The sequence below is a fragment of the Lithobates pipiens genome, unplaced genomic scaffold (genome assembly GCF_037356315.1).
Source record: "Lithobates pipiens isolate NorthernLeopardFrog02 unplaced genomic scaffold, aLitPip1_a1.2 Scaffold_19, whole genome shotgun sequence".
NCBI lineage: Eukaryota > Metazoa > Chordata > Amphibia > Anura > Ranidae > Lithobates > Lithobates pipiens.
The window spans coordinates 291,085,108-291,101,940 of NW_027507764.1; the positions used below are offsets into that span (position 1 = coordinate 291,085,108).

Genomic DNA, 16,833 nt, shown 5'->3' on the forward strand with positions numbered 1-16,833 from the left:
GTGATCGTCAGGAGCAGGAACATTTTATTTTGGGTTCTTTGGTGGAAGGTTATGGTATTACCAAGAAATATACAGCTAAATAAAAAATAAAAATGTACATTTTACTATGTTGGGCGAGTTTGCCTTTGATAAAAAAATAAAATCTGGCGATACCCATTACCATTTACCACCAAATGGAAGCACAATTTGTCCTGAAAAAAAGGATTAATCCACCTGGATGCACAAAGTAGTTGTGATGATATGTACGGTTTTACTAACACATGTCAAACTTGGAAAATTGGCCTTAGGCATTTAGATTTGTTTTACCCACGAAGGGGTTAATGATGTATTGTAGAAAAAAATGATCCGCACTCCGATTTGCTCTTAAAATTTCTTCATTTTATTGAATAGCCACAGTGAACAAACACAGATTAAAGTGGAAGTAAACTCCCCTAATGTTTTCAGCCAAAGAAGCTGCCATCTTTGCCTCTGTTTTAATCTTCAACTGCTATGGTGCTGCACATGTGATTCCTTATGACACCAGCCATTGGATGGTTTGATAGTTTGGCTGAGAGCACAGCCAATGTGCAGTTAGCATTCCCGGCATGCCTTTTTTTTTTTTTTAACTGTTTAAATCAATGGGTTTACTTCCACTTTAAGTCAGTTTACACGATTCAGCCTGTAAGGCCTTAGTCATAACCCAAAAATTATATATCAACGCTACTATGGTTGATCTCTTGCTTATAGGAGTCTAGCAAATGAACGTAGCATTACATTTTAGTTGTGCCAGTTTTCTGTAAGTTTCCTGCTTCATCTTTCATTGGTCTCATCAGTATACGTGCAAAGAACACTTTAGTTAAGCTGCTGTCCTGCAGGACCCTTGTTTAAGCAGTTTTTGATCTGTTGGACAATGTGGCTTTGATTGTTCAGACTTCACAGCAGTTTAGGAAGTACCTGAACCCTTTAAAAGGAGTTGGTCTCAACAATTATTTCTGAGTATCTGTGTCCAGTACTGGACACAGCTCAGGCCAGAGTTTCTTTAACAGGAGAACTTCAGACTCACTGATCTTTAAGGCATTTCTGTTTGCCCATTTATTTCTCTAGACATCTACAAGGCAACATTTCTGTTGTTGTGGGACATGTTCATCAGGATAGACCAGTTTGTTTGCCACAGAGGTCCAGGTTGTCCCTGAACCTGGTGGCTTAGGATTCTGGCTGTGGAAATGTGGAAGTCCTTCCTCCTTGTCTTTTTGGGTGATCTTAATGACAGATGTCACACTGTCTATCTGAAAGGGTGTTTTGGTCTAAGGGACTTGGAGAAATCTCATCTTCCAGTCAATTTCCCAGAGCTTTGGGCTATTTGGACCTTTCTGCAACTTTGGTCCATCCTACTAAAGCATCATCAACCAATGCAGGTTCAGTCAGACAACACCATGGTACTGGTGTACATCGTCTACCGGGGAGGTGCCAGAACTCTTGCTGCAGCAAGAGGGGTTGACTAGTCTTATCCTGGGAAGAACTTCACGTTCCAGCCTTGCCCACTGTGTACATCCTATCTCACCTAGCAGCACCTGGACTCAAGGGGATGGTCCCTACAAATGGTGGTGTTCCAGAACCTTTGTCACAGGTGGGGATGATGGGTGCGGTCCTCCTGGCCTCCAGGTTCAATAACAAACTGGACAGGTTTGTCTCCAGGTTCAGAGATCCTCTTGTGCAAGCTCTGGTGGCTCCATGGGATCGTTACACCTTGATCTATGCCTTTCATCTCCTGAAACCTCTTTCTGGTCAAATTTGAGATGAATGGCATTTAGGTGATCCTCATAACCTGGACAGATTTGTTACATCAACAGTACCAATCTGCCATCCTCTTTCACTGATGCTTGCTTTAACAACACGGCTGTTTAGAGCCCAGGTTTTGAGAAACAAGGGCATTTCGAAATCTGTTATTCCCAGAATGCTTAAAGCTACAAAGGCTACTTCTTGCAATGTCCATCATTGGAAATGGAGGACCTTCTTCACTTGGTGTGAGTCTTGGAGCTTCTATCTACCACAAGAATTTAGCAGCTGCATCCGGACCAGCATTTGCTTCTCAACACTGTTGAAGATTAGATTTTTTTCCTTTTATCATGTTTGAGACATTTGGCCTCTCACTCAATTATGACCATTTATACAAGGAGCGTCTTATACAGCTTTCCCTGTTCATTCTCCCTGTGCCTCTTTGGGATCTGGATCCCACTGTACTTCAGAAACTGCTGTTTAAACCCCTTTTTTCTGCTCTCCCCCAAGGTGGTATCCTTTGTATCCATCGCCTCGGTGATACAGACTGTGTCTGAACTGGCAGATTGATCTTATAAGGAACCTTTTCTGGTTTTATTAAGAACGTTGGTGATTTCGAGGCCCAGGATTTTCTTCTTGCTAAAGATACAATCGCTTTTGCCTTTCACCTCAACCAGGACATCATTATGTCCCTCTGTTCACCAAAAGGAAATTTCCATCCATTGTCTGGATTTGATTCAGGCTGTGAGATTTTCTTTCAGAAAGACTGATGTCCTTCTTTTTTTATTTTTTTTTATCCCAGATGCTGCCCATTAATGAGCTTCTCATTCTGCCATCTCTAGGTAGTTCAGGCAGACCATCATCTAAGCTTATGGTCTGAAGGATCAGGTTTCACCCTTTTCCTGCCTCTGACTACTAGTTTCAGGAAATTGAGTAACATTTTGGTGATGTGTGACTGTCTTGCTCGCAGCTCTTACAGGAGGCTTACAGGAGGCTCTGACCCGAGGAAGTGACACCCTGCCTCTACAAAGATCTCTTTCTTCAGAGACACAGTGCAGAGCAAGGTGTAAGTCATTTAAAGAAGAATTACAAGCATAGTATTGTATATTTACATAGTTATATTGGTCCAGTCTGGACCAATGTGATTATGTATATACTATACCTGGCTGATGGCCCTAAAAGCTGGAAATCCACCTTTGCTTCAGTGATCTCCACTTGCTTTTAGGTCCTGTGCTAAGCGACCAGCTTTATGCATTGTGTACGCAGGTCATCGGTCATCGAATGCTTTGTGTTGGAGTCATTCAGAGAATGCAAGGCATTCGCTGAATGAATTCAAAGTGTTCTCTAAATGGACGAGGTGGAGAGGCTGGACAGTGACAAAATGTGAGCAGTGATTTCCAGCTTCCAGGGGATATAGTTGTCCTTGAAATTGTGTGTTTTTATGTTAATTGTGCGACGTTCACATTACAGCTACTATGTTGTGCATATGGTGACAGCAAAATATAAGTGCAGGAGTATATAATTGAAAGCAGACCTATCAATAAATCTGCATAAATACATACCAGATAATGTCATAATATAAAGCAAGAGTTTAATTTTCTCATAAAAACTGTACTTTTGTTCATACGCGGTGCCTAGACATGAAAGGTGTAATGATGTCATCAGCCTTCTGCTGACTAGTGGAAACCAATCTCTAGTCTTCCCTTCCCCACTTTATTCTTTGTACGTGGTAACAGGGTGTGAGGCTTTTGCAGGGAGCTGAACTGTGTGTGTATTTTTACCATCAGCCTGCTATACCAGATGAAAGCATTGTCAGGCAAAGCACAGTGATTTTCATGAGCTAATAAATATCTGAAAGTGTTGCAGTAAAACATCACTTGGCATGCATGCATTTTTGGCACAAAAAAAATTCCCCAGTGGCTTTAAAGCAGAACTCTGTTTTTTTCAAAAAATCCCCCATTCGTACACCCACCCACACAAAACACTAAACCATTATTACGTTTGTGAAATTTCTTACTGTTTAAGAGATATGACTGATTGAATTTTCAGGAAGTCCGCTTTGTGATTCAAAACATTCATCATCGTTTCTGGCGGGGGGGACCTCTTAGAACAGTGATTGCATCATATCCTGTTCTCTCTTTTTCTCTCTCTCTCTAACTGTAATTAGACTACATTTCCCATGAATCTTTGGGATGGGAGTGAATGTGGGAGGTACAGTAGGCTTGTACTGTACATGTAAATGTGAACTCGCCCACTTCAACATAAATTGCACCCCTCATTCTGCAGCCAGCAAGCCATACCTAACACACTGTATGTTAGGTTACAGCCTTATAAATGCAAAATATTAATATAAATTTATTGCATTTAATACATTTTAAATCAATACATTTTATGCATTTGATATAAAGGCAAACCAGTGCAGCTTATCAGTGTCCGCCGAATGTCAGGGACCACCAGTGCCGAATTTCAGGGACCACCAGTGTAAAGCCGGGACCAGTATCAGAAATTACTTTGATGACGGGGAATTTCCCACTGTGTCAGGTATTGTATGTGAGAACACGGATCGCTGATCCCCTGCCGTTATTATGATTGACAGCACACTGTTCCTATAACTGCAGGGGATGGGAGATCGGTGTTTTCATAATACCTGACACAGTGGGAGATTCCCGCTGTGTCGTACAAGTAATTACTGATGATAATCCCCTCTCTGCACAGAGATAGCAAGCGGGGGCTGGAAATTGCAAGCGGGAGTGGAGGAGGAGGAGGAGGAGGACACCACCTCCATGGGTGTCACAGACCGGGAGCTGTAAGTATTCTTGGGGAAGGAGCGCTTAAAAAAAAAAAAAAAAAAAAAGGGGGGGGGGCGCAAACAGCTCGGCGGCTTCCAGGCCCCCCTTCCCCATTGCTGCCTCTCTCTCTCCCTACTGATCCTGTAGAATCAGAGCCTGCTCTCGCGTGGGAAAAACACTTTTTTTTAAAAAGAAAGAGAAAGGCACGTAGACAAGGGGGGGGGGGGGCAGGGCTTAGCATGGCATTGGCATCCTCCAACATCAAGCGCAGCAAGGGGTGTTTTAAAAGGCAACATTGTTGCTGTTGCAAGCTGTGGAGGGACACAAGAGCAAAGGTGGCATGCAGGAGGTTTTGGTAACACAGGCATTCCTTTTTACTCATTTATTACTGCATCAGGCTGAGCATTAGACCCCTTTCACACCACACCGCTGATAGCGTCGGCGGTAAAACGCCGCTATTTTTAGCGGCGTTTTACTGCCGGATTTGCGGCGCATTTCGGCCCCTAGCGGGGCGCTTTTACCCCTGCTAGCGGCCGCGAAAGGGTTAAAACCGCCGGCAATATGCCGCAATAGCGGCGTTTTGCCGGCGGCATTACACCACTGCCCCATTGAAACACACCGCTCCTTCACTGCTCCAAAGAAGCTGCTGGCAGGACTTTTTTCTGACGTCCTGCCAGCGCACCGCTGTAGTGTGAAAGCACTCAGGGCTTTCACACTGCACACAATGGTGCAGCTTCTTTAGGGCGGATTGCAGGCGCTATTTCTAACGCTATAGCGCCTGCAAAACGCCCTGGTGTGAAAGGTGTCTAAATAGCAGCAGCAGAGCAGGACTATTGCTCAAGCAGTGGATGCATTCCTTCTGGTAGTACCTCTGCTTTGTGCATTGGGCTATGGTTGGAAGGGGGTTAAAAACGCCTCAAAAAGGGACTATAGTCACACGGCAGCCTAGAACCATCTCGAAAAAGATGGCATCCTCCCCTGAGAGTAATATGGCTGGTTAGAGTGAGCCATTGGGAGGGGCAAGTGTTGCAGCTGCTCTTAACACTGCAGCCCCTGTGTATATTACTAAGGAAGTTTTCTCTTCCGCAGGAAAGGTTGTTGGTACAATCTCACTGAATTGGTCTGCTTCACATTTTTAATGCCAATAACGCAGTCAGTCGATGAGCCCACTTCTGGTTTGGGTTCACTAAAGCCTCCCCAATCTGTTCATGCATTTTCCTATCCATTCATGGCTAAAAAAGCTTAGGTATTCTGAGTGGGAGCACCCAGATAAACAGTTTTTCCCTCCAAAAAAGTTTTCAATACTTTATCCTATGGAGCAAGAATTCTATAAGGAATGGGTAATTCCAGCAATTGACGCTGCTATATCCTCTGTAAACTAAAATTTGAATTGTCCAGTAGACAATGCTTCTATTTTAAAGGATCCAACAGATAAGAAGTTGTAATTCCTTTTAAAAGCTATATTTTTCTTGCAGAATCAGTCGTTCAGCCTGCTGCACTGGCAGCAATCGGAATATCTCAGTCCTAAAAGGACCAGTTTATAGAAGTACTCAAGGTTACCCCTGATCAGCAGGCCCAGGATTTGGCCGGGATATCAGAAGCATTGTGTTTTACAGTAGATGCTATGAAAGATTCTATTCTCCAGGCTTCACGGCTCATGCTAGGGCTGGTGCATGTGCGGAGAATCCTATGGTTGAAAAATTGGTCAACCGAAGCGCCATGCAAAAAGTTCTTGGCCAGTTTTCCATTTCATGGTGAACAGTTATTTGGAGACGGTCTGCATAAATATATCCAAAGAATTTCTAATGGGAAAAGTTCCCCCCTTACTTTTTTTTTTTTTACTGGTTAAAAAGAAGTTTAAGCATTTTTCTTTTAACCACTTCCCGACCGGCGCACGCCAATTTACGTCGGCAGAATAGCACGGGCAGGCATATTGGCATACAGGTACATCCATTTCTATATGCTGCCCTGCCATCGCGTGTGCGCCACCGGCGGTGATCTCTGCGCCATGTGATTGGAGCAGAGATCAGTGTTCACTAACACAAAAAAAAAGCCCCCTACAATTAGTAACACGCCCCTAGGAACACTTAACCTCTAGACTGCCACCCCCTGTTTAACCCCTTCACTGCCAGGGTCATTTACACAGGAATCGGTGCATTTGTACAGCACTGATTGCTGTATAAATGACTATGGTCCCAAAAATGTTTGATGTGTCCGCCATAATGTCGCAGTCACAATAAAAATGCTGATCGCGGCCATTCCTAGTAAAAAAATATTAATAAAAATGCCCTAAAACTATCCCCTATTTTGTATGCTATAACTTTTTCTCAAACCAATCAATAATCGTTTATTGTGATTTTTTTTTTTTTTTTACCAAAAATATGTAGAAGAATACGTATCGGTCTAAACTGAGGGAAAAAAATATTTTTTAAAATATATTTTTGGGGGATATTTTATTATTAAAAAAAAGTAAAAAAATGTGTTTTTTTTTTCAAAATTGTCACTCTATTTTTGTTTATAGTGCAAAAAGTAAAAACCGCAGGGGTGATCAAATACCACCAAAAGAAAGCTCTATTTGTGGGAAAAAAAGGACGTCAATTTTGTTTGGGAGCCATGTAGCACAACTGTGCAATTGTCAGTTAACCACTTAAGGACTGCCGCATGCCAGTGTACGTCATCAGAATGGCATGTACAGGCACAAGCACGTACATGTACGTGCTTGCCTTCCAGCGGGTGGGGGGTCCGATCGGACCCCCTCCCGCTGGATGCGGCGGGCCGTTTCGCTTCAGGAGCGATCCAGGATGTGGGGATGGCTGTTGGTTTCTGGCCACCCCCTCTCGATCGCTCCTGGCGAATGAGAAGCTTCCTCCCGCTGTGTACAGTAAACACAGGCAGGGAGGTAGTGATGTCATTCTCCTCGGGGCGTTTTTTTTGACCGCACTACGAGGAGAACACTGAAAGTAAGTGCACCAAACACTACACTAACATGTAGGCACACATAGGCACACAAACCCCCCCCCGGGGTTCACCACCAGGTTTTTAAAGCGCTAGGTACCCCGATATACTACCCAATAATGGTTTTAACCCCCTGATTGCCCCTAGTTAACCCTTTCACCCCCTTTTGCCAGTGTCACTAAGCGACCATTTTTCTGATCGCTGCATTAGTGTCACTGGTGTCGCTAGGTAGCTAGTTATTTTTTTAGGTTCACCGCCAGGTTTTTATAGCGCTAGGTACCCCCATATACTACCCAATAATGGTTTTAACCCCCTGATTGCCCCTAGTTAACCCTTTCACCAGCGATCACAGTATAAGTGTCACTGGTGACGCTGGTTAGCCAGTTAGTTATTTAGGTTCCCCGTCAGGTTTTTTTATAGCGCCAGGGACCCCCATATACTACCTAATAAAAATTTGAACCCCCTGATTGCCCCTAGTTAACCCTTTCACCAGTGATCACCGTATAAGTGTTACGGGTGACTCTGGTTAGTTTGCTTTTTATAGCATCAGGGCACCCACCATTTATTACCCAATAAAGGTTTAACCCCCTGATTACCCGGCGGGTGATATCAATTGGGTTTTAGGGTCAGGGTTTGCGTCGCCCCAGGCAGCGCTTGGTTAGTGCCAGTACCGCTAACACCCACACGCAAAGCATAAACCTCCCATAGTGGTATAGTATCTGAACAGATCAATATCTGATCTGATCAGATCTATACTAGCGTCCCCAGCAGTTTAGGGTTCCAAAAAAACGCATTGTTAGCAGGATCAGCCCAGATACCTGCTAGCACCTGCGTTTTGCCCCTCCGCCCAGCCCACCCAAGTGCAGTATCGATCGATCACTGTCACTTACAAAACACTAAACACAAAACTGCAGCGATCGCAGAGTCAGGCCTGATCCCTGCGATCGCTAACAGTTTTTTTGGTAGCGTTTTATATTTAAAGCGGGGTTCCACCCTAAAGTGGAACCTCCGCTGATCGGAACCCTCCCCCCCTCCGGTGTCACAATTGGCACCTTTCAGGGGGGAGGGGGGTGGAGATACCTGTCAAAGACAGGTATTTACACCCACTTCCAGGCATAGACTCCCGTGGGAGTCTACGCCATTTCCTGTCCTGCCGCGCTGTCTGCTGGGACACACGGGTCCCAGAGACAGCGCAGAGAATTCATATTGCGCTGCACGACTCGCGCATGCGCAGTAGGGAACCGGGAAGTGAAGCCGATTCGCTTCACTTCCTGAATTCCTCACCTAGAATGGTGACGGCAGCAGCCGAGAGCCGAGCGATCGATCGGCCTTGGCTACCGGCATCGCTGGAACCCGGGACAGGTTAGTGTCCATTTATTAAAAGTCAGCAGCTGTAGTATTTATAGCTGCTGGCTTTTAATTTATTTATTTTTTTTGGTGGAATCCCTCTTTAAATCCGGAAGGCAGTGCTTGGTTTTCGGGGTCCCGTATGTGGCTAGGCTCCCAAAAAGTCCCACATATGTGGTATCCTCGTACTCAGGAGCAACAGCAGAATATATTTTGGGGTGCAATTCCACATATTACTATGGCATGTGTGAGCAATATATCATTTAGTGACAACTTTTTGTAAACTTTTTTTTTGTGTGTCATTATTCAATCACTTGGGACAAAAAAATAAATATTCAATGGGCTCAACATGCCCCTCAACAATTTCCTTGGGGTGTCTACTTTCCAAAATGGGGTCATTTGAGGGGGTTTTGTTATTTTGACATTTTATGGCCTTCAAAACTGTGATAGGTAGTGAGGAGTGAAATCAAAAATTTGCACCCTTAGAAATCCTGAAGGCAGTGATTGGTTTTCGGAATGCCGTACGTGACTAGACTCCCAAAAAGTCCCATGTATGTGGTATCCCCGTACTCAGGAGAAGCAGCAGAATATATTTTGGGGTGCAATTCCACATATAACTATGGCATGTGTGAGCAATATATCATTTAGTGACAACTTTTTGTAAACTTTTTTTTTTTTTGTGTTATTCAATCACTTGGGACAAAAAAAAATATTCAATGGGCTCAACATGCCCCTCAGCAATTTCCTTGGGGTGTCTACTTTCCAAAATGGGGTAATTTGGGGGGGGGGGGTTGTACTGCCCTGTCATTTTAGCACCTCAAGAAATGAGATGGGCAGTCATAAATTAAAAGCTGTGTAAATTCCAGAAAATGTACTCTAGTTTGTAGATGCTATAACTTTTGCGCAAACCAATAAATATACGCTTATTGGCATTTTTTTTTACTAAAGACATGTGGCTGAATAAATTTTGCCCTAAATGTATGACTAAAATTGAGTTTATTCGATTTTTCTTATAATAAAAAGTAGAAAATATATTTTTTTGTCAAAATTTTCGGTCTTTTTCCATTTATAACGCAAAAAATAAAAATCACAGAGGCAATCAAATACCATCAAAAGAAAGCTCTATTTGTGGGAAGAAAAGGACGCAAATTTCGTTTGGGTACAACATTGCATGACCGCACAATTACCAGTTAAAGCAGTGCAGTGCGAAATTGTAAAAAGACCTCTGGTCCTTAGGTTGAAAATTGGTCCGGGGCTGAAGTGGTTAAAGCGACGCAGTGCCGAATCGCAAAAAGTGGTCTGGTCTTTAGCCAGCAAAATGGTCCAGTCTGAAAGTGGTTAAATGTGCTTCTTCTCCGGTGACAGGGGCATCGGCCTCCAGGCAGTCACGATGGCCTCCACTGTCAGGTTCAAGAGGTAAACCTCAAGATCAGTCCCAGGGCCAAAAGAGGGCCTGGGGGAGGAACCCCACAAAACGAAATACTAAAGCCTCCTTATGAAGGGATGCCCCCGCTCGTTTGAGTGGGGGGAAGACTTCTACAGTTTTCAAGGGTCTGGCTTCTTCAATTTCTCTAGGTTACAAACTAGAGTTCTGAGAGCTCCCGTCTCCTTGTTTTCTCAGATTAAACATTCCCAGAGATCCAGTGATAAAGAAGTCTCTCTTTCTAGCTTTGGTTTATCTCTTATCTCAGAGTGAGATCAGTGGTCCCCTTGGAAGAGCAAGGATTAGGTTTTTATTCAAACCTTTTCACGGTTCAAAAACCAAACAAGTATGTCAGACCCATTTTAGATCTCAAAGATCTAAACCAGTTTTTGAATATCCATTCCTTTTGCATGGAGTCAATCCGATCAGTAGTCTCCATCATACAAGGGGGAATTTTTTTTTTTCGTCAATCGACATCAAGAATGCTTATTTCCATGTGCCAATTTTCCCCACTCACCAGAAATTTCTGCGCTTCGAAATAGAAAATCTTCATTTTCAGTTTGTAGCTCTGCTTTTCGGTCTAGCTACTGCACCTCAAGTGTTAACAAGGGTCCTGTCTCCTCCTGTAGTCAGGTTAAAGTGGTGTTGCCACCAAAAATTAAAAAAGTGTTTAAAAATCTTTAAAAAAAAATAAAAAATTGGGGAATTTTTTATTTTTAGTTTTTTTTACTCACCTCCTAAATACCTGTTGCTAGGGGGTCCCTCATAGTCTGCCTTCTTCCTTGCCCGGGCTGGTGACATCACTTCCCCTCCCGCCGCACAGTCATCTGGGACCTGTCACGTGTGCGGCGTATCACAGCGCTCTGTGCCACTCGTGCATGCACAGTGGTGGGTGCCCAGCTGTGAAGCCACAGCTGGGTACCCACAGTACAAATGACGGCGCCGTGAGCAGAGCGGGGAAAGAGGGGGAGCTTTGTTCCCCCGCATCACTGGACCCTGGGACAGGTAAGTGTCCGATTATTAAAAGTCAGCAGTATTTGTATGTATACCGATACTAGCCTACTTGGATGATCTACTCTTGATAGATCAGTTATTAACACGCTTAAATCAACGTTTGGTCACCGCAGTCTGCTACCTAGGTTGGATTCTCAACCTGGAGAAATACTCCTTAAAACCATCAAGGAGATTGCAGTACTTATTCAGGGGGTAACGCGGATTAATCTTTCAGTTAGGCCATCCTTGAACCCTTGGGACTTAAATTTAGTCCTGTCGGCATTACAAAAACAGCCTTTTGAGCCAATATGAGATATTCCCTTGGTCTTCTTGACGAGGAAAATACTTTTCTTGGTTGCCATATCTTCTGCACGAAGAGTATCAGACTTGGCTGCTCTTTCTTGTAAAGAGACATATTTGATTATTCATAAGAATAAGGTTGTATTGCGGCCTCATCCTAAATTCCTACCGAAGGATATCGTTTTTTCCAGAACCTCGTTCTTTGGAAGAGCGGTCACTACATTCTCTTGATGTGGTGAAGAGCGGTCAAGGTCTATTTGAAAGTGACCGCTCAGATTCGTAAAACAGATGTTTTGTTTGCGTTTCCAGACGGTCCTAAAAGAGAATAGGCAGCATTGAAATCTACTATTTCTAAATTGATTCGTCAAGTGATTGTTGAAGCTTATGGTTTAAAGAAGAAAATTCCTCCTTTTCATATTAAAGCGCACTCCACCAGGGCTGTTGGTGCTTCTTGGGCAGTGCATCACCAAGCCTCCATGGCTCCGATCTGCAAGGCCGCAACTTGGTCTTGAGTGCATACATTTACTAGTTTCTATCAAGTAGATGGAAAAAGGTCATGAGAATATCGCCTGGGCACAGTGTACTGCAGGCTGCAGTATAAGTTGTCTTGTCTCTTGGTGCCCTACTTTTGTTGTCTCCCTCCCTTCAGTTTGCATTGCTATGGGACAGCCCACATAGTAACTACTATGGCTTGGTGTCACGTGATGTACGATAAGAAAATAGGATTTTTATAACAGCTTAAAATCCTTTTCTTTGAAGTACATCACGGGACACAATGGTCCCTCCCTTCTTTGGTATACACGTGTATTGCTTGGTTACAAAACTGAGGTACTCCCAGTAGTGGGAGGGGTTATATAGGGAGTGCACTTTTTGTCTTAAGGCGTGCCAGTGTCCATCACCTCAAGGTGGTCTATAACCCACATAGTAACGACTATGGCTCTGTGTGCTGTGATGTACTTCAAAGAAAAGGATTTTTCAGGTAAGCTGTTATAAAAATCCTATTTTTAGCATGGACTTCCACTTTAAGGTCTCATGCACACTGTATGTTCTAAAAACCAGTAGCATTAGCTGTAGAATTCTTTTTCAGCATTTTTTTTTAGTTGTAGGTTTTATTTTATTTTTTATTTTTATTTTTATTTTTTAGCAAAACTATACTCCCATAAAAGCAACGCTGATAAATAGCCAGGTTTTTCAGCTTTTATCAGCGTTGGTGTTTTTACAGCTGAAAACTCTTAAAACCCACTAGTTCTGGGGGCTTTTTTCCAGCCAGAAAACACCCCTGCCAAAAACTGCTGATAACCACTGCCTATGTGTGCATAGACACTTCATAATAATATGATATGATAATATGCTGGAGAGTTTGACTGCAGAAAAAAAACATCTAAAGCCAAAAACAGCAGCTGTAAAAACATGCAGTGTGCATGAGGCCTAAAAGATATGATAAAAATTACTCTAGAAAATTCGTGTTTTTTTTCTAAGTTCTATATACTAATGTAGGCAGAATTGACATATGTAAATAGTGATTTTAAACTCTTCTTCTGTGTCTTTTAAAATGTTTAAAAAGTGTATTACAGCAGTGTTGTATACTTTTCCTGCAGGTGGCAGCATAGTACAGCCAATGAGCCTGTTATCAGCATCGATGGATAAAACCATGATCCTGTGGGAACCAGATGAGGAGTCTGGAGTATGGCTAGAACAGGTTTGTGGTATAGATGTATTTATGTCTTATTGTAATAACCTCTATCATATACCTTGGCATTTTGATGCAGTGCTACATTCCTAATTCAAATGGGCTTTTTTAACTGTTAGCTATTTTTTGTATGGTAAATATATATTTATTTATTGCCCTATTTTTTAGAATTGTACTAAGCAAAACTACCAGTCGATGGCTAGTTTTGGCAGAGTAAACTGTAAATTTATGCCTTTTAACTGTGTTTTAGATTGAAGCTTTTGTTTGTGCCTAACTTCTGTTGGTTCAGTTTATTACAGGCAGACATCTCTCACACTGCTGAATATGGCTTAAATTAGCTTTTTAAAGTGTGCCTCCTGTATGCATGAATGCGTTTGAATGCATTTTGATGCAAGCAAATAGGATGAGTTTAAAGGATAAGTCCATCCTAACACTAACATCGCTACATCTACAGACATCCATGATCTAACCTATCTAGCCCTATAATGAAGAAATCAGTATACATACCTTTTTTGAAGATGATCCGGTCTGAAGCTCTGCAGAGGACACAGCTGACAATTGTGAAATAAATGGAGTGATGTCACCCATAGACTTACTATGGGTCTTTCTTTGTCGGACGTGTCCTCTGCACCCGCTTCCACAGCGAAGCCACAGCTGACAGCTCAGCGTGGTATTGGGTCGGGTCGGCTTCAAAAAATGTATGTATACTGTTTTTTTCTTTACAGGGCTAGATAGATTAGTGTTAGATCGGCAATGCCTGTGGATGTAAAAATTTTAGTGTTAGGGTGCACTTATCCTTTAACCGCTTCCCAACCGTCTCACGCAGGTATACTGCGGCAGACGGGAACGTACAGGCAGATTAAAGTACCTGTACATAGCCCTTTAAGAGGCGGCTTGCAGTCGCACGCATGCCCGCTGGGAGTTCCGTTACCGTGATCGTGGGTCCCGCAAACCCGATGTCCACGGGGATACCCGCGATCGTCTCACGGTGAGGAAGAACGGGGAGATGCTAATGTAAACAAGCATCTCCCTGTTCTGCCTAATGACACTGTCACTGTTCAGAGCTCCGGGAGCGCTGATCGGTGACGTGTCACACACAGCCAACCCCCCCCCCCCCCCCAGTTAGAATCATTCCCTAGGACACGCTTAACTCCTTCACTGCCAGTGACATTTTTACAGTAATCAATGCAATTTTTTTTTGCATTGATCGCTGTATTAATGCCAATGGTTCCAAAAATGTGTCAAAATTGTCCGACGTGTCCCCCATAATGTCGCAGTCACGATAAAAATCACTGATCGCCGCCATTACTATAACTTTTGCGCAAACCAATCAATAAACGTTTATTGCAATTTTTTTTTGTAGAATATGTAGAAGAATATGTATCGGCCTAAGCTGAGGAAAAAAAATGTTTTTTTTTTAATATATTTTTTTGGGGGATATTTATTATAGCAAAAAGTAAAAAATAATGCATGTTTTTTTTTTTTTTTCAAAATTGCCACTATTTTTTTGTTTATATCGCAAAAAATAAAAACCGCAAAGGTGATCAAATGCCACCAAAAGAAAATTTGTGGGGAAAAAAACTAAATTTTGTTTGGAAGTGACATGACCGCGCAGTTGTCAGTTAAAGCAGCGCAGTGCCGAATTGCAAAAAGTGCTCTGGTCAGAAAGGGGGTAAATTCTTCCGGGCTTAAGTGGTGACAGATGAACCTTATTCAGCAGCTAGGAGGTCTAGTCTTGTGCCATGAGCCTATGCACAGGGACTGCATATACAACTTACTATAGTCAGCATTTAAAATGTATATAAACCCAAGAACAAAAATGTCTTTATCGTTCTATCCATTATAATAGAGTTCTGCTGCCATCTTCAGGTGATTGGACAGTGGCAAAAAATAAGGTAAAGGATGTTCAACGAACTCTGTCGACAGTCAGGCATCCAGGATGTGGATCTTCTTGCATCCAGGTTCAATGCAAAGCTGCAGCAGTTTGTCTTCATGACCAGTGATTCACAAGTGTTTGTGGTGGATGCTCTGCTGACACAGTGAGGCCGGTTTTTCCCATTTTTTTTTTCCTTTCTGCCACTGTAGCTTGTCTGCTTTTCAGAATTTGAGTGACGGGTATTTCGGTGACTCTGATCACCCTGGCTTGGCCCAGGAGAAAGTGGTACTCTGATATTGTAAACATAGTAGCCCTTGGATCCTTTTGAGTCTGTCCAACCTTCTATCGCAATGTCTAATCTTCCACCCTTCTTTAAAGTCACTGGCTTTTATGGCTACAGTTGCCAGAGTCTTGAGAAATGGGGGAGACGCTGATGAATGTTAGAGGATGCTGCCTTTTGTCGGCATGTTTTGCAGGCTGCTCTGTGAGGTTTCAACCTGTTTTGGTTTAGTTTGGGGCCTGTTGGCTTGTTTGCCGCATTGCCCTCCCCTCATATTCAGTGCTTTGGGACATCCCTATTATAATTAATATGAAGATGCTGCTCTGTATCTTGCAATGTAAATAAAGAAAAAAGAGATTTCTAGTTTACCTGTTTTCTTGCAGTTCACATGGGACACAGGGATCACACCCCTCCATCATTTTTGGTATATGGCTTGCTACCAAACTTTGCTGCAACCTTTCTGAACGGGGAGGGGTTGTGCCTAGGAGGGTACTTCCTATCTCTTTAGCCAGCGTCCAATCACCTAAAGGGGGCAGCATAACCCTATTGTAATGGGTTAAATGCTTTGTGTTCCCTGATGTACTCCAAAGAAAGGATGTTACTTGTGAACCACAAATCCTTTTTATTGTAGCTTACTTTTTTTATTTTTTTATTTACTCATTCACTGTATGTTTTCTAGGAGAAGCATTATCATCCCAAACTGCTCTCCTGCTTTGACAAGTTTTGCCTTTGGTTCTACTTTAAGATTACATTTCAGTGCATGGGAAGATACAGGGAGAGAAAATTTCTGACAGGGTCAACAGGTTTACCACTTCCCGCCCGACCTGTAGCAGATTGATGGCTGGGCGGTGGTTCGGTTTTCCACAGTTCGTGCTGACAGGGAGAGCCGATCGGCGGTTCTCCCTGTCGGGGTGGGGGTTCAGTGCTGATAATCAGCATATTGATTATCAGCACAGCCCCCATCAGCTATACCTATCGGCTGCCAATCAGTGCCCAACAGCTGCCAGCAGTGCCACAATACTAAAGTCGGTCAGTGCCCATCACAGTGCCAATCAGTGCCCAACAGTAACACCTGACAGTACCTCATCAGCGCTGCCCTTCAGTACCACCTGTCAGTGCCCATCACAGCTGCCTATCAGTGCTGCCAATTGGTGCCCATCAGTGCTACATATCCTTGCCACCTATCAGTGCCCATCAGTGGCTGCCAGTGAAGGAGAAAACATAATTTTATGATAAGCCAAGAAACCTTTTTTTTTTTTTTTTTTTTGAAGAAAATTATAAAAATTTCGTTTGGTTATAGTGTTGCATGACCACGCAATTGTCATTCAAAATGTGAAAGGGGTGAAAGCTAAAAATTGTCCTGGGCAGGAAGGGGCAAAAGTGCCTGGTATTGAAGTGGCTAAAGAGGGTTTCCAGATTCTAATA

At 43.0% G+C, this 16,833-nt stretch overlaps 1 protein-coding gene across 1 annotated transcript in view; it reads left to right on the top strand.

The window, feature by feature from the left end:
- ELP2 (elongator acetyltransferase complex subunit 2) overlaps nucleotides 1–16,833 on the top strand; it is a 373,658-nt gene that overhangs the window by 114,271 nt on the left and 242,554 nt on the right. Inside the window, exon 10 of the mRNA XM_077492004.1 lies at nucleotides 13,161–13,261. Coding sequence (XP_077348130.1) covers nucleotides 13,161–13,261 — 101 coding nt within the window. The remainder of the gene's footprint in view (nucleotides 1–13,160; nucleotides 13,262–16,833) is intronic.